Raw genomic sequence first — 27,422 nt, 5'->3', positions numbered from 1 at the left:
CGTCAAAAAAAAGTTAACCATAAGCCGGGCGGGATATAATCGAGAACGAAAAATATCCAATAAATCAAATTAACCACTTTTGAAAGGAAATCTCGTGCCCGTTACGAAAAGTGGATTTGGCAGCCGGTTTTCAACATAATCGTAGACAAACAGACACGCAAATTGAATAAATTTAACCCATATTTGTGTTAATTTGTGTATGTTACACAACTGTCAAATTTTTACACGCACAACCAAAGTTACTCAGATTTGTCTTTTCTCAATATGCACGGGAATAAATTTTTCACTTTTGATAAAAACATAGTAATTTTTTATGAAAGTGTGCAACATCAACATAATTGTTATTTTATTTTTCACTCAGATCACGTCAAAACCGAACGTACTCAGAAATGAGTGTTACCCAGTTCCCGTCAAACCAACTCATAAATGAGTGAATGAGGCATCTGTCAGATTTGAGTGAGTTTCACTCAGATCAGAATAATTGTCGTAAAATTCTGAATGGAATACAATCAAATCTGACAGTTGCCACATTTACTCATTTCTGATTATGCTTGGTGTTCTGACTGAAATTAACTCAGAAATTACATATTTGAACAAGCGTGTTTGTACACAAACATAACTGGATTATATTTTCAGCTTAAAAGAATTAAATAAAATTATGCAAAAAATTCCTAACATGTCTTCTAATTCGATTTGACACAACATCAATAAAATCACCCAAAATATCTGCCAAAAATCATCGAACCCAAACCAAAAGTGGCACAAAGTTTGGCTGACCCGTGAACTTCACCTCTCAAACGGGAGCGATTTTTTTTTCTCAGCTGGAGGAATTTCGTTGACGTACAGCCCGTCGAATCCGCCCGGCAACGCGAAACAGCCGAAATTCCTTTCCTTAAGTCACTTAAAAATATGTTTACAAACACACTCAAAAAAAAAAAGCTGCATATTTTCGGCAGGGGAAACTGCAAATCCGATTTGAACCCCCCCAGAACAGAGTGGCTGGCCTGATTTATTGCAATCACAGCTGAAACACTCTGCTGAAAGATTCACGGAGAGAGAGGGTCAAAAATGTACCTTTTGGTATTTTTAATTCAGCGGCCAGCCACTGATTGAGATTTGTAAACAATCTCGAAGGCATTCGTTAATGGGAACTCCAATCCGGAGTTGAATCGATAAACGACCAAATTTGTTGCAAAACGATTTAGCGTGTAGTTTTGACAGCACGCACCTTAACCTTCATGTCCTACAATAACTCCCTTTATGGTTTCCCAAACTAAAAATGATCAAAACCTCGTCACGAGGCAACGTAAACAAAAACACGTTCCGCGCGTCACTGCGTGTTCAAAACAAGTTATTTTTCCGCGCACCCTCGCGAATGGGGGGGACGATTTCTGCGGAAAATGACAGATGATGGCTAGAGAAGCGTTACGGGAAAAACAAACGCCCCGCAGAACGGAACCAATATTTGACTGATTAATCATCGATTTTATTTTTGAGCAAAATAGAGCGCGCGGCACAGGGGTTTTGTGGAATTTGTAAACAACAAGCCGCGAGGAAAAGACCGCCGGGGGGTTCCGGTGTGAACCGGCTCGAGATTCATTCATGAAACTCGGTTTGATCGAGTGGGTGGGTGCTGCGATTGCTTACTAAACTTCTATTTTTAAAGTTGGGAAAATTGTCCTTTTTTGGTTAGGCCTATGCGCAATGGTTCATGTTTCTCAATTTTCTCCAAACTTGTTGAATTGGGGCCGTTGCAAATATTTTTCAATGTTTATTTAATTTATTTTTTATTTTTCAAAAATAGCTTCAAAATGTTAATGAAAGCAGATCTCTAATCAACTGAAACAAATTAAAATGCTTTTTCCTGCGTTGATAATATTTAATATGTTTGAGCTCGTTTACTAATTATTTATTTACTTTGTAAAATTCCGAAAATCAAAAAAAAATGTCAATGCGTAATTTTGAAATCTAGATAACATTTGGACTAGTGTCAAATGTATTTTAATTTACTTTTTTTGTTCATATGCTGAAATCATGACGTATAATTTAATTTTTTATTACGTTGTTCCCCTTACAATAATAATCTTGAAGGTTAAACTTAAAATAATATCAGGCAAATTAGACAATTTCACACTTTTTTTTAAATGAGGAAAATATGATGTTAAAACATCATCATCCCGGTACGAGAAACATTTAATTTTCAGGCAATAAAAAATCAATCAAATCAAAATAAAATCAATGGTTTAGAAATTCCGTTATTCGGGGTGACAAATTAAAGCATTTTCGTATGACCCAATTTAACTCCCCAGACCGAGCCCCAGACCCAATGTCATCCTTGTAACGGTTTAAATATCTTAAATTCAAAATTATTTATTTGAAACTTGTTATTCAAAAATTTAAAAGTAAACTCAGTAAACATTAAAAAAAACTACCAAAAATTTAAAAATTAATGAATTTTAAACTGAAAAATAAAAAATTGGAAAATTGAGCATAAAAAAATCAGGAGTAAAAATTTTGCAATTCAAAAAGTAACATTAAAAATTAAACAGAATGAAAATTAAAAGGTTTTTTTATTACAAAATTCAAAGTTCAGAAATTCAATGATCATTAAATTAAAAAAATAAAAACTAAAAAGGTGGAATTTCAAAAAGTAAAAGTGCAAAAAATTACATAAACAAAGCTAAAATTTTTAAAAATTAAATCGTCTTATGTTTAAAATTAAAAAAATAATCAGGAATTAAATAAAAACAAGTTTGTTGATTTACAAAAAATCCATTCATTTACAAAGCACTGAAATCTAACAATTCATAAAGATTTAAAATTTAAAAATTAAACTAAAAACTGAAAAATCTAAAAATTAAACAAAACAATTATTACTTTAAAAATTCAAGACTTAATGTTTAAAAAATCAGATCTTAGGAAATTCAAAAATTATATAATTTTGAAATTCAAAAATGCAAATTATCAAATCAAATTATTAATCAAATTATTAATAAAATAAAAAATAAACCTAATTTAGATCTTCTAAAATTTAAAATTCTACTATAATTTTGAAATTCCTAAATTTAAAACATTCCTCAAAAATTCAAAAAAAGGACAGAAATATAAAATTGTGGCAGTTAAAATAACTGAAATTTTAAAATACCGTTACAGCTCTGATACAAATCTAGATTCAGAAATATAAAAATACAAAAAAACAAATTTTGAAATTTTGATAAATCACAGATAAAAATTACAACAGTAAAAAAATACTTAAATTAGGAATAACAAAATTATGAAAAAGTCATAAACATGATTTCAGAAATTAAAAGAATAAAAAAATTCAAAAAAATACGCTTAGACATTTAAAAATTCCAAAGTTTTTTTTTAAGATCGGAGCATAAGAAATTTTAAATTTGAGAAAAATAAAAATTAAAAATTTGAAATTCTGGAGTTTTTGAAGGTCCTATTAACTTTTTTTTTGCATTTTGGGTGTTTTTGAAGTCCTCTAGGCTAAAAACACAAAAGAAATAAAAGCATACACAAATTTTAATATTCAAAAAGTTTAAAATAAAGCAATTTAAAATTGCTTAAAACTTTAATTAGCAAAAAATAAATCAAAAGTGTAAGAAAATAAAAGTTCAAAAATCTGATAATTCAAATTAATCCTAATTTAGAAATTCGAGAAATTTAAAATTAAAAAATTTGCAATTTGAATAACTTTATTTATGTATTTCTTACTCATACTCTTGCCCTAAGTTTAAAGAAATAGTTGTTCCATAATGGATTAAGATGCACTACAAGGCTGAAAGTATCTTCATACACTGTTTTGTACTGCAAAATAATTTATTGTCCGTTGATTATTCATCAACAAAAACAAGTTGCAAAAGTCAAAAAATAAAACAATTCAAAAGTTTGAAAAAACATCAAAAAATCAAATCAAATCAAATTATTCGCTCCACAGCATTGGAGACGACTCCTACACCTGAACTGAGCTATCGACCTAACCTCTAGGTTAGACTGGGGCCAACATTTACTTCCCCGTCCGACGGAGGGCGTGATCAAAAAATCTCGTCTCGAAAAATGCCACCGGGACCGTCTGGGATCGAACCCAGGCCGACTGGGTGAGAGCCAATCACGCTTACCCCTACACCACGGTCCCGGCTAAAAATAACATGAAATCTGAAAATTACAAAACCTAGGAATTACAAATTCATTAATTTCAAAATACAAAAAAATAAAGGGTTTATGAATTTAATAAATTTCTAGTTTCAAAACATTTAAACTATAAATTCAAAATTTATTTAAAAACTTAATACAATTTTTGCCGCCGAAAATCTTTTAGAAAATCAAGTATCTTTGGAGCATTTTTGTAGTTGTTTTACCTTCTAGCAACACAAAATTTGAGAAAAACTTAAACTTCAAGATATTATTATTCGAACTGAAATTCGCAAAAAAGCGAAATTTCGGATAAAGAGCGGAGTTGCTAATTCGAATTTCGCCACAATTTCCGCTAATTCGAGCGTATTAGGATTAAGAAGCACTCACACGTCAAATTCATAGGGCTTTTGTTAATTTGATTTGGTCTGGGACGGGACGGCTGGATAGAGTCTTCTTTTTGAATGTTAACGTTTGTATTCTTCTTCTGTTTTTTTGCAAGAAAATTCTTGTTCGAATACAAATATCAAGCAATCTGTGATTCAGATAGCTTGACCATTCAAATTTTCTTGATGATGTTTTTCAACTCAGTGCTTAAGCATGCGGATGGATTCTTTGGTTGAAATGTTGTTTAGTTTTTCCTCGCAGGTTTTTTTTTTTAATTTGGCTGTTAAAATTTGCGGTTGGACGTGGGTGGAGAATCCTGAGTTTATGTTCCATCGTTTTACGATGGATCCGTTCATAAGGAGCTGCCGGATACAAATCACTAGAGATGGTTGGCAAATCAAAGATGACTCGAGGTCACGCTCGAGGTAAACGATCACGACGAGTTAAAAAATGTTCACTTCTTCAATTTTTAATGTGTTTTTATATTAAGAATTTTTGATTTTCATTTGGATTTGAAAAATGCAATATGATTTAAATGCGTTTTCTTACTTCAATCGAAAAAAAATCCTAAAAAGCCTGCAAGTCATTAAATGGGAGGGGAAATTTTTCTTATCTATAAATCTGCTCCTGTAGTTGTCCCGGTACGCAAAGAAAGTTGATAAATCTTTTTAAATCCAGTTCTACGATGTTGTTTCTTCACGCAACATTTTGATTTCACGGGAAGCACAGGTTTAATCTCGGGTTTAATACTGTTCAATCTAGATGACATTTCTATGTAACGCGCAAAAAAAAAATAACAATAGTTTTAAATGGACAAAAGAATCGTCAGTTCATGAAATGTATTGTTTTTTAAAATGAAAATGCTGATAAGTCGACATTCGGTGTACGATAGAAATAAATGGCTTTTAATTAAAAATATTTTAATTAATCTATTAATGCAATTTACAATTATTTGTGAAATTGATTTAAAATTGCTTTATTTTTTTTTAAACTCTAATTACAATACTTCTCATTTCCTCCTCATAAGAAAGGACTGGTTTAGGTTGACAGAAGCGGCCATGTTGAAAGTGGTTTAGTTTGACAAAAGGTTTTTTTCTCTTTGTTTATCCCATCCCAGGATTTGGTTAACCGCGGTGGATTTTCTTGAAATAATAAGGCTTTCTAGGCCCAGTGAAAAAAATGTAATTTAACTCAAAAATGACGAACTCCTCGTCACAGTGTCCTGATGCAAACAATCATCGAGCTGTAGCTGTCACAGCCCTGCGAAGTATGTTGGCTGACATATCGGGCAGTCAGTCAAAAAAACCAGCTAGAAGTCGCCTGACAAAAAACTTTTGCTAGAAAGAGATAGGAATCCTGATGCAAACAAACGTCCAGCTGTCATGTAAACATACTTTGAATGTGTTGGTAAATTTCTGACTAGAAAGCCTTATTCGAACTGTCAAAAGTGCACCAAAGCATCTACCACATTGATCGCACAAAAATCTGTGGTAGAAAAGTATCCACCGGTAGATGCTTTGGTGGATTTTTGACAGTTCGAATTATTTCAAGAAAATCCACCGCGGTTAACCAAATCAAATTAACAAAAGCCCTCATGTTCAAACTGATGTTGACCTTTCAATTCCGTTGTTCGACAATTTCCGAGCACGTGATTTTAAGCTTTTGATTACACATTATTTTGTCATACAAAATCCAGCATTTTTGTATGATCCAATTTCGCCCCGAGGATTGTGACAATTTGAACAACCACAATGTGTTTGAAATCTTTTTTTTTTTAATAAGCATCGTGGCCTTTCCTAACAATTGAACATTACAACAACAAAGTTAATGTCCAAATTTGAAATATTTGCAGCCCTTATTTTTTTAAAGACAAATTAGATTTATTTTTTTTAAATATTTACATTTTGATTTTTAAATCAAAACAAGAACCACAATGCAAAAATTGAACTCTATAACAACTTAAAAAATAAAAAGATCGAAGATTAAAAAAAATAAATATTCGTACAATTGTGCAGATTCAATTTTGAAAAAGTATAACGTGTTATTCGCTGTTTTCCCTCATTTCCGTCAATCGTGTACATTTGACACTAAAAAATCACTTACCTATTTTTCTGCGTGCACGCGTTGCCACTCAGCGTCACTCACTTTTGACAACCGCAGAGCCGTTACTTCAAAATCACCTCAGCACTGCAGCGAAAAACAACGTTGTTCTTCGTCCCAGCTGGTGCAGGGAAGTTATTGCGAAATTTTCCCCGCAAAATTTCGCACTTAGCGGTTGAAAATAGTTGGAAAGTGAACTTTAACGTTTGCGGTTGCTGATTGAGGTGAATTTTGCGGTGAAAAAGTGAAATTTGACGACTTTTTCGTTGGATAAAGTTACGCCGATTTCCGACCAGTCGGAAAATTAAAGATGGACGACAAACGCGACGGTAAGCATCAATCTTGCTTGTGGAATGAGTGACTACGTTGGTGCTGGTGGGCGTTGTTTACCTTTTTTTACGTGCGCCGGCGGTGCCGGCTTCATGTGTGGGTGGTGCTAACGGGCTTTGTTTATCTTTTTCGTATAGGTAAAAAGAAGGAGAAGAAGCGCAGTCGGAGCAGGAGTCGGGACAACAAGCGGAGAAGTCCTTCGCGGAGTCCGAGCTATGGAAGGCGTCGTCGGGACAGAAGCCGCAGTAGGGATCGGACGCGGAATAGGAGGGTTAGTCGGAGTCCGGTTGAGATGCGGCGGAGGGGGCGAGGTCGGAGGAGTCCAAGTCCTCCGCCGCCACCGTCGATGCAGGCTCCGCCTCCGCCGATGATTGCCGGAGGAGGAGTGGTGGCCCAGCCCGGGTATCCGGCGATGTACGACGCTTACGGGGGGTACGCGACTGCTCCGCCGCCGGGACCTTACATGGGTGACATGAGTCAGCCGGCTTACGGCGGGTACGAGTACAGGGCAGCGCCCGGGCCGGCTCCGGTGGCGGTCGATGGGTACGGGGGAATGCTGTCTGGGCCACCGCCGCAGATTATGATGGTTAGCCAGCAGCCGGGACCACCGGGTGAGGAGTACGGAGCGGCGGCCGCCGCGGCGAATGCTTCGGGGTGGAACGCTCCGCCGCCGGCGATTCCGGTGGTGCAGGAGAACGAGGAGGAGAAGCGGAAGAGGGAGGGTAGGGTTGGCTGATCTTCGGCTGTTCGAACTATCTGAACTAATTTTGATTTAACATTGTAGCCGCAATCGCGACGGAAGTGCGCAACCAGCGAGCATCGCTGAAGAAGCAACGCGACGATTACATGCAGCGCGCAGGTGCCTTGAAACGTGAGCTGAAGATCCTCAAGCAGCAACGGGCAGATTTGAGCTCCGGTCGTGAACCTCCCTCGCCGACGACCAACAGTTTCATTAAGGAAAACGACAAGCTGCAGGTGAGTGAGCCCGGCTTAAGATTCGTTACAATTTTTGAGAGGCAGAAAAAGAGGAGACTTGCGCGTAAACCCCAAACCCCCAAAAAAAAAAGAACTAACCATTTCAGCTTGTCCCCCAAAAAATTCGAAATTTTTGTTATTCTCTCTTTCAAACGCAAAACTTTTCCCCGCAGCATTTGATTGTGCCATGCCTTACATTCTGAAACGCAAGATTTCACTCTTGGCAGAGTCCAGAGACTGAGACAGAGAGAAAGAGAGAGAGTCCAGAAGTTCAACTCGGAGAAGAAGTACCAGCTGCAGCAGCATCTTGCCGAACTTGCTGTTAGTAGAGCCAGAATTGTATTGTATCTGACCTTTGTGAGGTCGCGATGCAAGCTTAAAGCTCAAATCTAGTCGAAATTCGTGATAGATTCCTTTAAGCTTGCGCTCGGCCCAAGTAGGATCGCTTGTACTACTTAGCCTGTAAGCCGGAGCTGGAAGGACGACCCGGAGCAACCCCACCCGACGAGGACAACCACGCTGACCCAAGGATTAACCCACCTGCTCACCACATATAAACTTCTCTCTTTTAGGCCCGTTCATAAATTGAGAGCTCCGCTCAGATTCGCATCGCAAGTCGAAGTGTGTGCGCGCGGTCAAGGTTCCCCAAATAAGATATCAAAACGCCCGCAATCAAGCGCGAACGAACGCCCGGACAAACCCCCCCGCTAACCACCCCACCGTAACTCTTCCCACCCACAGTCCCAGATCCAGACGAAGCTGAGCACGATCGAGAACGTCATCGACATGCTGGAGGGCATCATCGGCAAGGACAAGACGCCAACGCCGCCGCCGCCGGTGCTGACGCCGCGAACGCCACCGGAGCAGGACGGGACCGACGACCGCCGGAACAGCCCGACGAGGCTGCTGCCGACCGGGAAGGAGCGGAAAGATTCGGCCTCGTCGGCGTCGCCCGAGCGACTGAAGAATGAGGTGCTGGAGACGATGAAGCGCGGAAAGGGGCGGAAGGAGGAAAAGTGAGTATTTCTCTAATTACATTGTTTTGTTTTAAGCTTCCTGGACATTACCTGACCAACGAACGAAAACGCAAATCGATCATGTTCTCACTATCAACTTGGACCACTGGTCCAGTTGGAACAAGCATGCACTCAAAACTGTCGACGGCACCAAGAAATAAGCGCTGAAGCGGCAGAATACGGTCTTCGCAGGTCCAGCAGAACAAGACGCGAAAGTTTTACGGGAAGGTTATTCGGTTCTTCAACGAGCATCTCAACGGAGATGTAGCGCATGAAACGGTATTGATCTGGATACAGTGAAGAAAGAAATCAGGCAAATGAAAAAAACTGAACTTTCTTTTAAAAGGTCCAATAAACCAAATTTTTAGTTTTTGCTTTTTGGGTGTTTATAAATACCCCGGACTTCAATTTTCGTGTATCTTTTTCGTAAAGCGGCTCTATCTCAGCAACCCGAGGTCCAATCTTCAATGTCTCTTAGACCATTTTATATCAAATTTTCTGAACTTCAAAAAAAAAATATATTTTTAGAAATGGTCACTAATGGTCACTATTTTTTTAAATCGAAAAACTTCAAATATTACGCTAAAATCAAATTTTCGGGATTGCCTCCAAGGGGCCACCGGGAATTATTTCCAAAATGGATTAGCGAACAACAGCATGACCGTAACTTGACATATCTATCAATTTCATAAAGTTTGATATGTCGGATGATAGGATTTCTCTCATATTCCGGGATTGCCCCCAAGGGGCCACCGGGAACCATTTCCAAAATGGATCAGCGAGCAACGGCATGACCGTAGATTGACATATCTTTCAATTTTATGAAGTTTGATATGTCGGATGATAGGGTTTCTCTCATATTCCGGAAGTGTCCCCAAGGGGCCACCGGTAACCGGTTCCAGATTGGCCAGAATGGATCAGCGAGCAACGGCATGACCGTAGATTGACATATCTTTCAATTTCATGGAGTTTTATGTGCAACATGATGGGTTTTCACCAAAAAAAAGTCAAGTTGACCGTTCATTGGGTACCCGGGAACCGGTTCCAGGTTACCCGGAAGTGGCCACTAACACTCCAGAGTGGTTCTGGCAATCGTGTATTGTGTTTTTAGTAAGTTTTATGGATCAATTTCAACTATCTTGAGAGTATTGGTATCACATATATGTGAAAAACAGTAAAACATGAACTTTTCGGATGTTCCGGATTTCCGGAACCGGTAGGTCACCTGGCCATGATATTATTATTTGTGGTCAAAGTACAGGTAAATACCTGTCCAATGCCACCCTGAGCATCCTGATTGGTTGAAATTTGCCGGAGATACAGGTCGTCAAAGTTGAAGTCTCAAAAAGGTCCTTTTTTGGTTGTAGCCGATTCCCGGTGGCCACAGTGACTAAATCCAGGTTTCCAGGTCGGTTTCGGATAGGGGACGTTCTAAGCTTTCATTTGTGACCAAAAGAACCGGAATCGGTCAAAAACTGAATTTTTGACAATTTGTTAAAGTTTGGGGTCGAAAAGGACCCCAATACCTTTAAAGTAACTTTTTTTTATGGACGCTCCCCTAGGGGTCGTCCAAGGTTTGTTTGTTTTGTGAAATGTGTATTTATACTATAAATTTAATGTCAGAAAATTTCAAGGCTTTAGCATGTATATAGCAAAAGTTATGGCAAATTTAATTTTCAAAAAGGCCGAAAAAGACCCCAATACCGTAGGAAGGTTAAACTGTCACTGAATCCGCTTTGTAAATGCCGGCCCCGATACTCTTCACGGGTGTTCCGCTCAGGAACAGGGAAAGATTTACTACTTTTTTTTACTTGATGAAAAAATGATGTTTGGGCACTTTCAGATCTCTCATTTTTTTATGATTTTGAACTGAAAGTTACAGCAATTTATGGTAAAAAATACGTTTTTTTAACTGTTGGACAATTTTTTAGCACCAGGTTGCAATCAGAATGGGAAATCTAGCACTTGAAATACTGAAAAATCCCAGGAAAGTTTTTCTTTAAACTCGAGATATTTTAGTTTGAACATGTCTATTTTTCAAGGTTTGAGACCACCTTAACGAAATTCAAAAAAAAAAAATGTTCAACTATTTTTTTATGTAATTTTGCCCGCTGAATGTGCTATTGGAATTGAGTGTCTGTCAAAATTTTGATTTGTTGTTGTATATTTAGTTTCTATGGATTTATGTAATTGGAGCAACTCTCTACGAAATCGGCCGATTTCGATCATTTTTATTTTTTGTATTTTTTTATTTGACTCAAACTTTGTGGGGGCCTTCCCTATGACCAAGTTAGCTATTTTGCATCATTGGTTCACCCATACAGGTCTCCATACAATTTTAACTGCTGTCCATACAAAAATGGTATGTAAATATTCAAACAGCTGTAACTTTTGAGTGAATTTTCTGATCAATTTGGTGTCTTCGGCAAAGTTGTAGGTATGTTGTAGTTGTAGTTGAGGACTTTTGAGAAAAAAAAAGGTACACGGAAAAAAATTGCAGATTTTTTAATCAACTTTATTTTCACTAAAACTCAATTTCCCAAAATAGGTATTTTTTATTTTCGAGATTTTTTGATATGTTTTAGGGAACGAAAATCCGCAACTTTTGAGCTATAGAGAAACATGGTCAAAAAATCTGACGCCGAGTTATGATTTTTTTTTTTAAATAGTGATTTTTGGAAAAAACGAAGTTCATGCAAAAACAAGTTTGACATTATTTTTTAATGCAAAATTTTCAATCGAAAAGTACTTTACAGATTTTTTGATAAAAAGATCCGTTTTCAAGATATAGCCACCGAAAGTTTGATTTTAGCGAAATATTTGCAGTTTTTCAATTTTTAAAAATAGTGACCATGAGTGATCATTTCTAAAAATATTTGTTTTGAAAAGTTCAGAAAATTTGCTATAAAATTGTCTAAGAGACATTGAAGATTGGACCTCTGGTTGCTGAGATACAGCGGCTTAAAGAAAAAGAAACACGAAAATTGAAGTTTTCTAAGTCTCACCCAAACAGCCCACCATTTTCTAATAACGATATCTCAGCAATTAATGGTCCGATTTTCAACGTTAATACATGAAACATTCGTGAAATTTTCCGATCTTTTCGAAAAAAATGTTTTGAAAATTTTTAAATCTAGATTAGCATTTTAAATGGGCGTAATATTCAATATTTGGCCCTTTTAAAATGTTAGTCTTGATTTAAAAAAATTCAAAATATTTTTTTCGAAAAGATCGGAAAATTTCACGAATGTTTCATGTATTAACATTGAAAATCGGACCATTTATTGCTGAGATATCGTCATTAGAAAATGGTGGGCTGTTTGGGTGAGACTTAGAAAACTTCAATTTTCGTGTTTCTTTTTCTTTAAGCCGCTGTATCTCAGCAACCAGAAGTCCAATCTTCAATGTCTCTTAGACAATTTTATAGCAAATTTTCTGAACTTTTCAAAAACATATTTTTAGAAACGGTCACTCATGGTCACTATTTTTAAAAATTGAAAAACTGCAAATATTTCGCTAAAATCAAACTTTCGGTGGTTATATCTTAAAAACGGAGCCCTTAATCAAAAAATCTGTAGAGTACTTTTCGATTGCAAATCCAATTTTGCATTAAAAACTAATGTCAAACTTGTTTTTGCATGAAATTTCGATTTTTTTCCAAAAATCACTATTATTTCAAAAAATCATAACTCGGCGGCAGATTTTTTGACCATGTTTCTCTATAGCTCAAAAGTTGCGGATTTTTGTCCCCTAAAACATATCAAAATATCTCGAAAATAAAAAAATACCTATTTTGGGAAATTGAGTTTTAGTGAAAATAAAGTTGATGAAAAAATCTGCAAATTTTTTTTTCCGTGTACCTATTTTTTTCTCAAAAGTCCTCAACAATACCTACAACTTTGCCGAAGACACCAAATTGATCAGAAAATTCACTCAAAAGTTACAGCTGTTTGAATATTTACATACCATTTTTGTATGGACAGCAGTTAAAATTGTATGGAGACTTGTATGGGTGAACCAATGACGCATAATAGCATTTTTGGTCATAGGGAAGGCCCCCACAAAGTTTGAGCCAAATCAAAAAATACAAATAAAATCCATTTCCGGTTTTGGTAGAGAATTGCTCATTGTTGTCATAATTCTATTTTAATGAATAATTTGGGTCAACTATGATCCCCTTCAACAAACTGTTAAACAAGATACTTTCTGTCTAGTGAAGCTTTGAAAAAAAAGCAAAATGAAAAAAAAAAAAACAAAACAATTCAACAAATATTATAAAATTCAAAAATTAAAAAAAAAATCAAATCTAAGAATAAACAATATTTGGAAATTAAAAAATACAAGTATTTAAATGCTTAAAAATTTATAACAAATTAAATTCCCTGGAGATGGAGCCACACGTTGCCGTCGTTTCAGGGCTATTTGCAAAGATGGTTTCCGATGTTGATATATATCACACATTTATTTTATATTTATATACTTGTGTTGATAGAAATCACAACTATTGTACTATGTAAAATTGCAAGATATTGATTTTTTTTATTTGCATCTCAATATTCTTGTTTGTAAAATCTGCTTTGAACAGGTTTTAATCTTTTTGATACGTCGTTAGCTTAGGTAGAAATTCATAAAGCACAGCAACGCTTACACAAAACAGTAAGAGAGGCCTCTTCTAGGCATTGTGATTTTTTCGTTTTTTCAAAGTGGGTGTTAGGTTAGGATTTGGTATTTTGATAAATTAGTTTTGTTGCAAGGCACTCAGAATAGTTAGTATTTTTTTGTAACTTTAGGTTGTTTAATAGTTCCAGACTCCATCTGTGTGTAAGTGAGTTAAGTAATGCTTTCAGAATCTCTGATTTCAATTTATGTGGTATGCTAACCATTCGGGATAGTCAAAAAAATCCATAGAGTCTCGATCAATCAGTAATGAAATGATATCGTACAAAATTCGTTAATCTGTTGAACTAACGGTTTTCGGATTATGGTTGTATCGACCATTGTTGCGAATCGAGGATCTACTGGAGTTTTGACGATCACATGGAGCCTAACATTTCAAAGGGACACATAGTTTTTGTGAACAGGGATGCATCTCTCTAACTCAAATGACAGTTTACATAATGTATGATAGGGATACACTCTTGTTTGCAGAGCTTCTGTGCCCTAATGAAATGGAAGGCACGAAATCCGTAATAACAGTTCAATGGAGCGCGTCTGCATTTGTGGACAGACAGTCTATCCCTTTCGCTCAAGTGACAGTTCACGTCAAGTAAGAGGGGGATAGACTGCTTGTTTACAAATGCAGATTCGCCCTATTGAACTGTTACTACGGAAATAGTCGTCTTAACAACGAGTGTTCAACTTGTAAAGTATGAACTGTTCAGTTATGTTCATTGGGTTAAAAACAAGGTAAAGGAATGTTTTGCATTTGGGAGTTTGAGATTCAAGTTTCTTTCAGAAAGTTTAGTTTAGGTTGTTGATAAATGTTTGTTTTCCGTAAATAATAGATTGGACTTTAATCAATGGTTAAATCGGTCGAAGTGTACTATTTCATTTGCACATCTGCTTCTAGTTGTAATGTACGATAAGACTACTGACAGACGCGACAGGACGGGGCCCAGAAAAAATGCATCAAGATTTATATTCCATAGACAAGTTAGTTTTCATCTTTCGGTTTCCAGTTTTTTTTAAATTTCCTTTAAATTTGAAATACATCATAGGTGTCCTTTGTATAAATCTCCGATTATTTACATTTTCTTATTTAATTAACTAATAATTCAATTTCTTCCGGGCCTTTTTACTTTGAATCATAATTTCAGATTTCCTTTATTCAGTGTTAAACTTAGATTAACGTAACTGCTTAAGTCATCCAAGTTCTTACTACTCACACCTACACTAATTTTCTTTCACCTTCCCCCTCCTGATCCTCTATATCTTCCGGTGGTGTTCATTTGGTATGCAATACTAGTTCGGCCACTACCCTATTTTCCACAAGAAACCGGACTTGGACTGACTTGAGGCCGCGTCCCCCACCTTGCTCCGTAAAACGAAAACGAAACGAAAAATTTATAACAAATAAAATTATATAAAATTGGAGTACCCAACGCAATTGGTAGTGAAAAATGTCTTTCTTATTAACCCTCTACTGTCCAATTTTTTTTTCGAAAATATTTATTTTTCCCGTGTTCAAAAGGTCATTTTGAGCACATTTGTTCTACGAAAAACTTTACTTCTCTTGTTTTATGTATTTCTTGTTTAATTTTTAGTATTTTAATTTGAATTTATCTTGTTGAGTTTATGTTAATAGTATTTGGTGTATTCTACCACCTAAGCGCCTATCTAATTTTTCAGGTTTTTACAGTCACTTTTATTTTTTTGCATGTTTTTCACATTTTCTGCTATAGAATGGCACTATCATCATTTAAGTTGTAAAAAATGCGTAGAGGCATAGTCTGGGACACTACAAAAATTACTGCATACTACTTTTTACTGAAAATATAGGAAATGTTAGTAAAAAACACAGCCAAAGTTTACCCCTAAAAATTTACATTTTTAAAAACATTGGCAAAGTCACATAAAACAAGTCAAACCCTGAAATTTTCTAAAATTTTAGGAGTTCTTCTTTCCAATGCTTTTTAAAGATCGAAAATCGGTTGGAAAATTGATTGCATGAAATTTCGATTTTTTCCAAAAATCACTATTTTTTCCAAAAATTCATAACTCGGCGGCAAATTTTTTCGCCATGTTTCTCTATGGCTCAAAAGTTGGGGTTTTTTGTCCCCTAAAACATTTCAAAAAAATCTCAAAAATCAAAAACTACGTATTTTGGGAAATTTACTTTTTGTGAAAAAAAAGTTGATAAAAAAATCCGCAATTTTTTTTCCGAGTACCAATTTTTTCTCAATAGTCCTCAACAATACCTACAATTTTACCGAAGACACCAAATTGATCAGAAAACTCACTCAAAAGTTACAGCTGTTTGAATATTTACGTACCATTTTTGTATGGACAGCTGCCAAAATTATATGGAGACTTGTATGGGTGAATCAATGATACAAAATAGCTTCTTTGATCATAGGACTGTGGGGACCTTACAAAGTTTGAGCCAAATCAAAAAATACAAATAAAATCCATTTCCGGTTTTGGTAGAGAATTGTTCCCCTGTTTTTTAAGGGAGATTTTCAAAGTTTATATCGACCCCTCCCGCACCCCCTTCAAAATCGGCCCAAAAATCAGGGGGCAAAAAAATTGTTTTAGATTTAGAATTCAAGATTTTTTAAGAATAAGAATTTGAGGGATTTCTAATATTTTTTAGAACTTCAAACTTTTATAAATTTTGGAAATTAAAAGAGTTGAAAAATGAATTTATAAAGAAATTAAAATTGAGGTATTTAAAAATATCAGAATTTTTCATCGTTTTTTAAAATAATAAAAAATAATTATTTCTTATATTTATTTTTTTTTAATCTGCGATTTTTTTCAGTTTTGAATTTCAATTTTTTTTTTTAATATGCCAAAGTGTAAAAATGTTTAATTTTTGTATTTTGAATGTTCTAAATTTTCCCCCAAGTATTGCAAACTGTTTTGATAGAGTTGAGCAGTTCTCTCAGATTTCGGTCATTCATTTTTTTTTGTTGTATTTTTCAATCCGACTGAAACTTTTTTGGTGCCTTCGGTATGCCCATAGAAGCCATTTTGCATCATTAGTTTGTCCATATAATTTTCCATACAAATTTGGCAGCTGTCCATACAAACATGATGTATGAAAATTAAAAAATCTGTATCTTTTGAAGGAATTTTTTGATCGATTTGGTGTCTTCGGCAAAGTTGTAGGTATGGATACGGACTACACTGGAAAAAAATAATACACGGTAAAAAAAATTTGGTGATTTTTTTATTTAACTTTTTAACACAAAAACTTGATTTGCAAAAAACACTATTTTTATTTTTCTTCATTTTTTGATATGTTTTAGAGGACATAAAATGCCAACTTTTCTGAAATTTCCAGGTTGTGCAAAAAATCATTGGCCGAGTTATGAATTTTTTCATCAATACTAATTTTTTCAAAAAATCGAAATTTTGGTCGCAAAAATTTTTCAACTTCATTTTTAGATGTAAAATTGAATTTGCAATCAAAAAGTACTTTAGTGAAATTTTTATAAAGACACCGTTTTCAAGTTATAGCCATTTTTATGTAACTTTTTTCAAAATAGTCGCAGTTTTTCATTTTTTAAAATTAGTGCACATGTTTGTCCACTTTTGAAAAAAATATGTTTGAAAAGCTGAGAAAATTCTCTATATTTTGCTTCATCGGACTTTGTTGATACGACCTTTAGTTGCTGAGATATTGCCATGCAAAGGTTTAAAAGCAGGAAAATTTATGTTTTCTAAGTCTTGGCATTTTATGTCCTCTAAAACATATCAAAAAATAAAAAAATTAAAAATAGTGTTTTTTTGCAAATCAAGTTTTAGTGTTAAAAAGTTAAATAAAAAAATCACCATTTTTTTTTACCGTGTATTATTTTTTTTCCAGTGTAGTCCGTATCCATACCTACAACTTTGCCGAAGACACCAAATCGATCAAAAAATTCCTTCAAAAGATACAGATTTTACAATTTTCACAAATAATTTTTGTATGGACAACTGCCAAATTTGTATGGAAACATATTTTTTTCAAAAGTTTCAAACTAAACTAATGATGCAAAATGGCTTCTTTGGGCATACCGAAGGCACCAAAAAAGTTTCAGTCGGATTAAAAAATACAAATATTAAAATTGAAGAAAAAAGACCGATTTCGTAGAGAGTTGCTCAGCAACTAATGGTCCGATTTACAATGTTAAAATATGAAGCATTCGTGAAATTTTTCGATCTCTTCGAAAAAATTTTTTTCAAATTTTTTAAATCAAGACCAACATTTCAAAAGAACCAAACATTCAATACTATGACGCACGTCTCTCCCTCCTCCCTTCCAGATCCTCTCTCAAGCAGGAAAAATCCGGCGACTCCAAGCCGCCGCCGCCGCCGTCACTCTCGCAGGTCAACCACGTGTTCTACGACCCCGAACTGCACTGGTGCTCCACCTGTGACATCTTCCCGAAGACCGCCAAGGACTACCTGAACCATCTGCACTCGACGGACCACACCGCGAAGGCTGCGGCCGCCTCCCAGGAGTACCCCTGGCGGGACAAGCTTCCGGACGGGGACGAACCCGTGAATAATCCGGCGTTACCGCCCAAGCGGGTGCCAATTCGGGGGCTGCAGTTCTTCGTGCCGGCTCCGGCCTGGTACTGCAAGCTGTGCAACTACTGGATGGGCGATCTGCACTGCGCGTCGACCCACTTGAAGTCGAGCAAGCACCGGGAGTGTTATGGGGTGAGAATCGGGTTTGGTTTTGTTGTGGGAGGTTGAGCTGATTGGCTTCTTTTTCGTCTTTCAGCAATACATCGAGTCGCACGCGAACTTTGAGATCGATTGGATGTCGGATCGGCAGAAGGCGTACGAACGGATGCGGGATCTGGCACCGGGTACGATTCCGTTTGGAGGTGGTCCGGACAGCGGACCGAATGACTTTTTGACCTCGGGTTTGATGCCCATCAAGGACGGTAAGAAGAAGAAGAGCAAGAAGGAGGACAAAAAGGACAAGAAAAAGAAGAAGCGTTCGAAGAAGAAGAAGAAGCGGGCGGCCTCGTCGAGCAGTTCGGACTCTAGCTCGGACTCGGATTCCGACCCGGAGAAGAAGAGCGCCAAGGGCGATGAGTTCGATCCGGCGACGTCGATCCGGGTTGCGATGCGGAATCTGCTGAAGGCGCAGGAAGCGGCTAGTAAGGAGGCGAAGGCGGAGGAAACCGCCGCTGGTAAGTGGACCGTGGTGCAGACGGCGGCGGTGGCCCCGAAGGAGCTGACGGCACCTCCGCCGCCGTTTATGACGGAGGGCGCCGAAAGCAGGGAGAAGAAACGGGACGAGCTGATGATTTCGCAGTGGGTCACGCCGGAACCGATCATCTCGGAGAAGGAGAAGCAAATGCTGGAACAGCTCAAGGGTAAGTTGAAGAAGCGGGATGAGGTGCCACCTCCGCCCAAGTCTCCGCCGGGTCGTTTCCGAGAACCTGAAGATAACTTCCGCCGGGAGTTGGACGACCGACGCCGCATCAGCAGGTCTCCAACGCCACCGTGGCGAAGAAATCGCAGTCCACTGGGAAGACGTGGTTCTCCGGGAGGTTTCGGAGGCCGAGGACGGCGCAGTCCGATCGATCGTCGTGGACGCAGCCCGTTGGACCGTGGAATGCGGGATCGTAGCATGGATCGGCGTCGAGACCGCAGCATGGACCGCGGAGGTCGGGGCAGCCGCGATCGGGACTTGAACCGAGGGTTCGGCGGAGGCCGTTTCGACCGACGTCGTGGAGGCGGCTTCGGCGGACGACGCAGTCCGAGTCCAAATTTTGGCCGGGGTAGATTTCGGCCGCGGCGGTCCTTTTCACGCTCCCGATCCCGATCCCGCTCCCGCTCGCGGACGAGATCCCGCTCTCGTGGGAGACGGGTTATCGAGAAACCCATCGTAAATTTCCCACCGGAACCGAAGCCGAAGCTGACGAAAAAATCGCGCGACAAAAAAGACGACGACAAGAAGGACAAAAAGCCCGTCTCGATGTCCATCCCGGGCCAAAAGAAACTTCCCTTCATCGGCCGGATGCCCGTGTTCAAGAAGCAACAGCAGGACGCCAAAAAAGAGGAAATCACCGTGCCGGAAAACATGGACCTTGAAGAGCCCCCGGGTCAAGAAAACGGAACCAAGACGCAACCCGAAGAGTTCGGCGACATGATGCCCGACCCCTACCAGTACGTGGCCCTCATGGGAGCAGCCCCGCCACCACCACCCAACTCCCACCCCGGCAAACCCGACCAAAGCATGCTCCCCCCAGGAATCGACGAAGCCGAAGCGGCAGACGCCCCCAAACCCATCAGCGATGCTCCAATCCCCCGCAAAGGCCCCCTCCCCAAAGACTTCCAACAGGCGCTGGACATCTTGTTCGACGGTGACAAACCCAAACCCGCCGACGTGATCGCCAACGAGACCAAACCCCCAGAACTCCCGCCGCCCCCACCCGTCGAACCCGCCACCATCGACACCGACCAGCCCCAGATGATCGTCCCGGAAGCCATCGAAATGTACAACCAACAAATGGCCGCCCAGTACAGCTCGGCCGCCGTCGTGTCGAGCGCGGCCGTCTCCTACCAAGCGGACGACGAGTCCCAGAACCAACCGCTCGAAATGACCGGCCTCAAACAGGAAAAATCCTCCCCACCAGCCCCGCTCGAAAGCATTCCCACGCCGACCCACGTCAGCGAAGAAGAAGGGTCGCGCGAGTCCAACAATGGGACAGCGGAACCGGAGCAGGAAGTCGTCGCGCCGAAGGTGGAGGTGGAGAATGAGGAGACGCGCAGGAAGAGGGCAGAGCTGGAGGAGCTGGCCATGCTGGGCATCGATGCGGACGATATGGCGGCGCAGATTTTCTAAATTCGTTTTTTTCTAGGTTCCTTGCGATTGCGATTTCTTTTTCCACTTCACGTTGAATGCTGATTATTTGAAGGCACGGATGAAATTTAAGTGACGATTCCTGTATGTTTAAACACATTAGTTTTAGGGGAAACATATGTAATATCAAAACTCTGGTATTCAATTAAAATTGGTTTAAAATAGACATTGAGCAAATGAATCAGAGTGTGTTGTTGATTTGAATCCGAAATGCGAAGCAATCCAGCAGCTGATTTGAGCTCAAATAGCTCAAAACAAAGTGGGCAAACAACTCTCCATTGTTGATACATCTGAAAATGTTGATTTAATAGCGGAAAAAAGCAAAAGTAATGAGAGAGCGAGTTGTGGCGCTATAACCACGGCAAATAGTGTCCAGGGCATTCGTGGAAATACAATGTCCCATCCCAGAGGATCCCGGAGTACCAAACCTTCTTAGCATGGTGCTCCCAACGAATACAACCAAATCTCGGAGCGTATGGTGGTTTGTCCCCACGCTTCTTCCTCCCCTGTCGATTCAGAATTGTGTTGTTGTTCGATTACTCAGTGCTCAAACTCAACCCAATTATGAGTCATCTCTGCGATACGGCTTTACGCAGTAGGCCTGGCCGCTTTAACGCTTGTGATGTTTCAATGCATTCCGATGCAATTGCGCACTACAAATGTTAATAAATGACAAGAAGAGTGCTAGGCGTCATCTAACCTAAGGCACTCTCCAGGATCCCTTAGAAAGATTGGCTGCGCTAGGGTCTGATTAGATTAGAAAAAAGGAAAGGTGATGAGAATTGGTCGAACGGCTTAGAATGATTAAAATGGGTATATTTACCCTACTCAATAGAATGCAGGAGCTTGTTCCGTTGGGGGGTTTGTATGGGCGTAGCCTTGGAGTACAGTGTTTAACTTTACTTTCTCAGATATGTTTTATTGTGACGGCAAACAGTCAAATTTGTTTCAGAATATTGAATTGACCATTGTGACATTGACTGAGCACATATCACAAAAAATATGAGCTTGATTGGACGTAACAGGACCTAGGGCCTAAATGAGCTTAAGCTCAAATTGATGTTAAAATTATAATCTCCATCGTGAATAACCGAAATCTCTTCTAAATCAGTAATCTAAATCTAGAAGTTTAATGGTTTCACTTTTTCGTGTACAGCGAGGGGTATCATTTCATAACTATTTTTTCCACTCACAGGCTAAAAATGGCACTCATTTTCTGACACACACCCTTACCAAAAATCATGACTTTTTGAGTTCCAAATCCCACTTTTCATACGATTTTTTCAGTTCAACCCATATAACCATTTTTTTGAAATTCCGTCTTGAAATTACTTACTTTTTCTGTCATTCTTGAACGACGAAATAGCCTACTTTTCTGTACCAAAAATAACAGAATCGAATAGCAACACTTTTCAAAATAAATGCTGAAAAGTTCTACTTTTCAGCACTCAAATGGGTGCTGAAAAGTTGAACTTTTCAGCACTTGTTTTGAAAAGTAACACTTTTCAACATTTTTTTGATTTAAACGATTTATTGACAAAATACATTAAAATTTTACATGAAATTTCACTTTCGGTGAACCTCGTTGGATAAATGTACGACTCGTGCTGAAAAACCCCTCTTTTTGCAACTTGCTGCATAAACTACTATTATGGTTGTAGTACCTGAACTCAAAAAATCATATGAAAAGTGGGATTTGGAACTCAAAACATCATTATTTTTGGTAAGGGTGAGGTTAGAGAAATCTATCAGAGAAGTGACAACTTAACACCGAATACTTCGATGCTGCTAATAATAATAGTAAAAAAAAAATAATAATACACCCTGGAAGCAAAAATTGATAATTTTCTTTACTCTAGATTTGTGTAAGTTCTTTAATTTTTTTGTATTAATTTTTGTTCTTTAGTTTTTTTATGTTTTAGATTGAATTTTTTCAACAGATAGATTTATTTTATCTCCTAGTTTGTTTTAATGATAGATTTTTTTGTTTTTTTTTTTAAATTTATTTAATTTGTTTGATTTTCCCCTTTGTTAAATATTTTTTCGATTGTTTTAAACAAAACAATATGATTCCGTCAATGTCGAAGTGTTAACCATGAGTCTATCTTTCTGGTGTGAGCAGATTTGACAGGAATTTACAATATAAAAATTTAACTGGTTCAAATAACTCTATAACAAAATAGTAAAAAAACACCCTAGAAGCAAAAATTAATAATTTTCTTTATTGATGACCTTTAAAAAAGACTCCAAATTTGTTTAAGTGTTTTTTATTTAAATTTTTTATATTCAATTTTGATCTTAAGTTTTTTTTATATTTTGGATATTATTTTTGCAATAGATAGACTTATTTTCTCTCCAAGTATTTTTTTAATTTAGATTTTTTTTTGATTTTTTTTATATTTATTTTATTTGTTTGATTTTCCCGATTTTTCAATTGTTAAAAACAAAACAATATGATTGGGTCAATGTCGAAGTGTTAACCAAGAGTCTATCTTACTGCAGGGTGGCCACTCAAGTCGGGAAATCGGGAAAGTCGGGGAAAAGTCGGGAATTCGTCAAAATCCGCCAAAAATCGGGAAAAAGTCGGGAATTTATGATTTTATGCCAAAAAGTCGGGAAAAGTCGGGAATTCTGAGCTTTTCTAACTCTTGAATAAATTTTGTAATATTTTGTACAATTTTCACATTGAATTCACTCATTTGTGCTTTAGTAACTTACTTTAAATTTAAGGTTATTTTCACTATTTCAATATATTTGAGTATGGAAAAGCTGTTTAAGACCTTTAAAATCTTTATGAATATTGGAGTCTTTGACACAGATTTTCATAATATTTTTTTATGAATCAAATGATCGCTTTTAATTTTTGTTCACAAAACAAGAGGTAAAGTTGATGAAAACTAATATAAAAATAGAGCGTAATGGCCAGCTTAGAATTATGATTCTGTTCCATTTTGTCACATAATTGAATATTTGAAACAGGATTCGAACTTGAGTTTGGCAATAGTTTTTTTTTTTTTTTGGTAAATATTTGTAATTGTTTAACTAAATTCATTAAGTAATTTAAAATGTGTGTTTTTTTTCAAATGTTGCCCTTGAATTTTATTTTGTTAGTATGAGTAAATTACCTACCATAGATAAAGCTTGATTTTCAGTTTGCGGAAAACTTAAATATCGAACAAAATCCAAAATTCAAAAAGATTTTTACATTTTGAAAACATAAAGAAAATATTGAAATTGCAAGAAAAAAAAATAATCCAAGAAATTTTGAGTTCTTGCATAATTATTTAAAAAATTGTCTCTTCAAACAGTCGCTTAAAATAAGTGGGAAAACATAAAATCATATCAAACTGAATTTTCATTAAAAAAAAAAAAACAGTTAAATACTGACCACTAGAAAAATTACACATTGATTAAAAAATTCAATATCAAAAATTATATAATTAAAAAGGGAACTTGGCAAAAACATTTTCTTTTATGAATTCCTTGACATTTTTCTAAATCCTTTGAATGAATAATAACAGCAATTACGTTTTAATCAATCTTTGATTTAAAATGATGATGAAGTTAAAAAAAATATCAAAAACTATACGTTTGCCAATTTAAAAAATACCATGGAAGTTATAAGTATTGTTGAACTTTCGAATATTTTTTTAAAGATTTGTTGTTTAGTTTCTGTATTTTCAAAAAATGCCTTTATTTGGATTTTTTTTTCAATTCATTGAGATTTTTTTTTCGGTGGTTAATATTAACTTTTCTTATAGAAAGTTTTTTGTATGAAAGCATTCTTCAGATAAGAAATGCCTATTATTTGAGCATTCCGGAAAAGTCTGGAAAAAAGTCTGGAAAAAGATCGGGAAAAAGTCGGGAATTTGAAAATGGAATTTGAGTGGTCACCCTGATCTTACTGAAGTGAGCAGATTTGACAGGAATGTACAACATAAAAATTTAAATTTCAATTAGAGTTGGGTCCTAAAGCCCTATGTTAATAACGGTAAAAACATGATTGAAAACCATTTCTGATCACTTTTTTCGATTTTCAAAGGCAGAAAAAAATGACAAGACAAAATTTTGTAGAACCTTTTCTGTCAAGAAAGGCTGCGTGGATATTTTTATTAAATTGGTTCAAAAATCAATTTTAGTTGCTTTGCAGTCTTTCAAAAGTTCTTTGTACTCAGAAAAATAAAGCTTATCGTATCACAAATGTAAGCCTTATTTTAGAACCCAAACAAATTAAACATTTCAATTAAAAATAAAAAGGTTGGAAAATGCATTAGTAAGTTGATTTCTGGATTTTTTTTTAAAAGGTCAAATAAACCAAATTTTAAGTTTTTGCTTTTTGGGTGTTTTTTAATACCCCTGACCTCGCCCCTGACTCAATGCGGTTTCAAAAACACCCAAAAAGCAAAAACTGGAAATTTGGTTTATTGAACCTTTTCGAAAAAAACTCCAGATTTGCACTAATTAGCAGGGATGGAATAATCGCAAAAAATCTTTTTCGCTTGCGAACTTTCTTCAGACGTGAGAGAGAGAGGAAACGAAACACGCAAAAGAAAATCGCTCCTAAAATTCTCCAAGAAAATCAATCAATGGAAGATTTTTATGTGATTCCCATTGTTAGTAGATTTTTTCCGAGATTTTTCCCGAATTTTTTTCTTAAAAGAATGAAAATTCATAGATTTATCAAAATTTAACATCTTTTTTCGCTAGGTTTCCTCATCTTCGCCCGACCCCCTTCTCCGCATCTGCACCCTTACCAAAAATCATGATTTTTTGAGTTCCAAATCCCACTTTTCATACGATTTTTTGAGTTCAGGTACTACAACCATAAAAATGGTTATATGGGTTGAACTGAAAAATTCGTATGAAAAGTGGGATTTGGAACTCAAAAAATCATGATTTTTGGTAAGGGTGCAAGGGTGTGTCACTCGCGCGGTGAGTTCCCCCGTCTGACAGTTCTCGAGAGCCCCACTCACCACTCTCGACGTGAAAACGATCAAAACGGTCAGATTTTCCTCGGTTCGGCTCGCGTTTCGCTGCTCCGCAAAAATTCTCATTCGATAGCTTGCATTTTCCGCGACCAGCCGTGTGTTTTCGTGCGCGCCCGTGGGCCAGGTTTTTTTTTTCTCGGTGTGAAGGTGTGCCTCGGCCTCCCCGCAAAGGTGGTAGCAAAGTTCCGTGCGTGCGAAAAAAAAGGTGTCAAGTGGACGACGGGGCCCTTTTGTCAGTCAGATATTGCGTGTGCGGGTTTTTTTGGGGCGAAAAAAAGAGCTGCTTCCTTTCTTTTGCGAAGTTCCGAAAGGGCGTGTGTGTGTGAGAGTGAGAGTAGGAGGAAAAAATCCGAGTTCCATCACTGCCGGTTCTGGAAGTTGGCTTCTGGCTAGAGGGTTAATCTAGTAGGCTAGAAGAGTTTTGATTGATCATTTGGGTTGTCAATATAAATAATAAATGGGATTCCTTCGGTGACAGCTGTTGGAACCGGTTTCGAGGAAGTACGGGGAGTTTCGTGGTTGTCCATAAGGGAATCTCTCATTACGCGACTTGGATTGTATTGGAAGCTAGTCAAAAGCCAGTTTTGCCCTCGAAAAAATAAAGTTGGAACAAGTGCAGAGCAAAAAAAAAAAAAAAAAAAGTGCCAAGAAAAGAAGGAAAAATAAAACCGCGAAGGAATATAACACACAGTTATTAATAAACATTGCGGCTCTAGCGCGCGCGGTCCGGTTGTTTTTTTCTGGCAGATCCACAGACCTGCACATACACACGGAGGGGCCCGCAACCCGCGCACAGTGTGTGAAAGTCTCTTCATTTTTAGTTCCTTTTCTCCCCCATAGTTTAGTAGCAGCGCCTAAGCCAGTTAGCAGCAGCGAGTGTGTGTTTTAGTGCCAGAGAATCGCTCTATTTAGTGTGTGTCGTCGTGGCCGTCGTTCCCGTCTCGTGGCCATTTTCACGAGAAAAAATCCGACCGCCCCCAGATCGAGATTTCTCTCGCCGGACGACGACGGAAGTGATTGTGCTTCCAGAGCGGAACTAATCTATTCGGCGCCCCGAAGAAGCGCAGCCAGGTTGGCCGTAAATCATCAAGGAGAGTGAGCAAAGAAGCAGCACCGGCCCCGCCATGTCCGACTACGATCTCGACGTGGACAACCTGATACAGCGGCTGCTCGAAGGTAGGACCGAACGACTTCCACTTTTACAAAAATCATCTTTAATACATTTTAAGAAAAAAAAAAAATGCTAATCAAACCGATACACACACACGCCGCGTTACAAAGTTTGAGTTCAGTTTCTTTTGATTTTTCAAACAAACTGATTTACGTTTCTGTTTTCGCCAATCGTTGTCCCCCCACACGAATGTTGTCACACCGAAAAAAAAAAGAGTCACGCAATGTTTCCCCCAAACTAAACTCACCCGTAATCATCGTCACCTCAAATTCATATCATTCATTGTACAAGCAGTTATCGTTCCGATGTGTCACCTGGGTTATAACCCGCGAGCAACAAATCTGGTTCTCAAAGATGTTGAATATTTATCCCACTAATGAGATCAGAAATTGGCTCCAGCTGTTTTTGGTGGCATCTCTGCCGGGGTGGGCGGATTCTGCTGGAGTGGGTTGATTAAATGAAGATGGTCCGTTCAAATTTCCTACATGTTTTTTTTTTCTTGTGATTTGAATCGGGACAGCTGTTTTTTTTTTCATTTTTACTGCACAATATTTGGTTTCGAATTTAGATTTTTGTCACGATCCGCCTCAGTTGACGGTGTCCATTAAAAAACACAATGTTTTAACCACCGAAAAACTATGCCTTGGCTATCCAAAAATGCAAAATGAAGCTTTTTAAGTGGCGAGCTTGTCAGGAGCTTGAGGAGAAAAAAAAAGTCGTTTGTCATCAACGCCGCCCGCCATGTCAGTTTGTAGATCTTCTACTTAGAATTTTGTTAGTAGAGAAGC

The 27,422-nt window shown here is 37.5% G+C and overlaps 2 protein-coding genes across 7 annotated transcripts in view; both read left to right on the top strand.

The window, feature by feature from the left end:
- The first annotated feature begins 6,690 nt into the window (after window positions 1–6,690).
- LOC6054029 (zinc finger matrin-type protein CG9776) lies at window positions 6,691–20,656 on the top strand. Its single transcript, XM_038266216.1, has 6 exons — window positions 6,691–6,953; window positions 7,092–7,676; window positions 7,739–7,929; window positions 8,671–8,945; window positions 17,915–18,314; window positions 18,379–20,656. Exons 1-6 carry the CDS (start codon window positions 6,935–6,937, stop codon window positions 20,455–20,457), a joined length of 3,549 nt encoding a protein of 1,182 aa, XP_038122144.1. The 5' UTR covers window positions 6,691–6,934; the 3' UTR covers window positions 20,458–20,656.
- A 4,835-nt stretch (window positions 20,657–25,491) lies between these two features.
- Window positions 25,492–27,422, top strand: part of LOC6033026 (serine/threonine-protein phosphatase PP1-beta catalytic subunit) — a 131,017-nt gene continuing 129,086 nt past the window's right edge. The window contains exons 1-2 of one of the 6 annotated variants that reach the window (XM_038266217.1): window positions 25,492–25,634; window positions 26,304–26,639. In XM_038266217.1, the coding sequence (XP_038122145.1) occupies window positions 26,588–26,639 (52 nt within the window). In that variant the 5' untranslated portion in view covers window positions 25,492–25,634; window positions 26,304–26,587. Of the gene's footprint in view, window positions 25,669–26,284; window positions 26,640–27,422 lie in introns of all 6 variants that reach the window. The other 5 variants (XM_038266222.1, XM_038266221.1, XM_038266220.1 and 2 more) reach the window with 5 other exon arrangements.

Source organism: Culex quinquefasciatus, chromosome 3 (genome assembly GCF_015732765.1).
Source record: "Culex quinquefasciatus strain JHB chromosome 3, VPISU_Cqui_1.0_pri_paternal, whole genome shotgun sequence".
NCBI classification, from domain to species: Eukaryota; Metazoa; Arthropoda; class Insecta; order Diptera; family Culicidae; genus Culex; species Culex quinquefasciatus.
The sequence above is the reverse complement of the archived record's forward strand: the minus strand, read 5'-3'. Positions and strand labels throughout refer to the sequence as shown.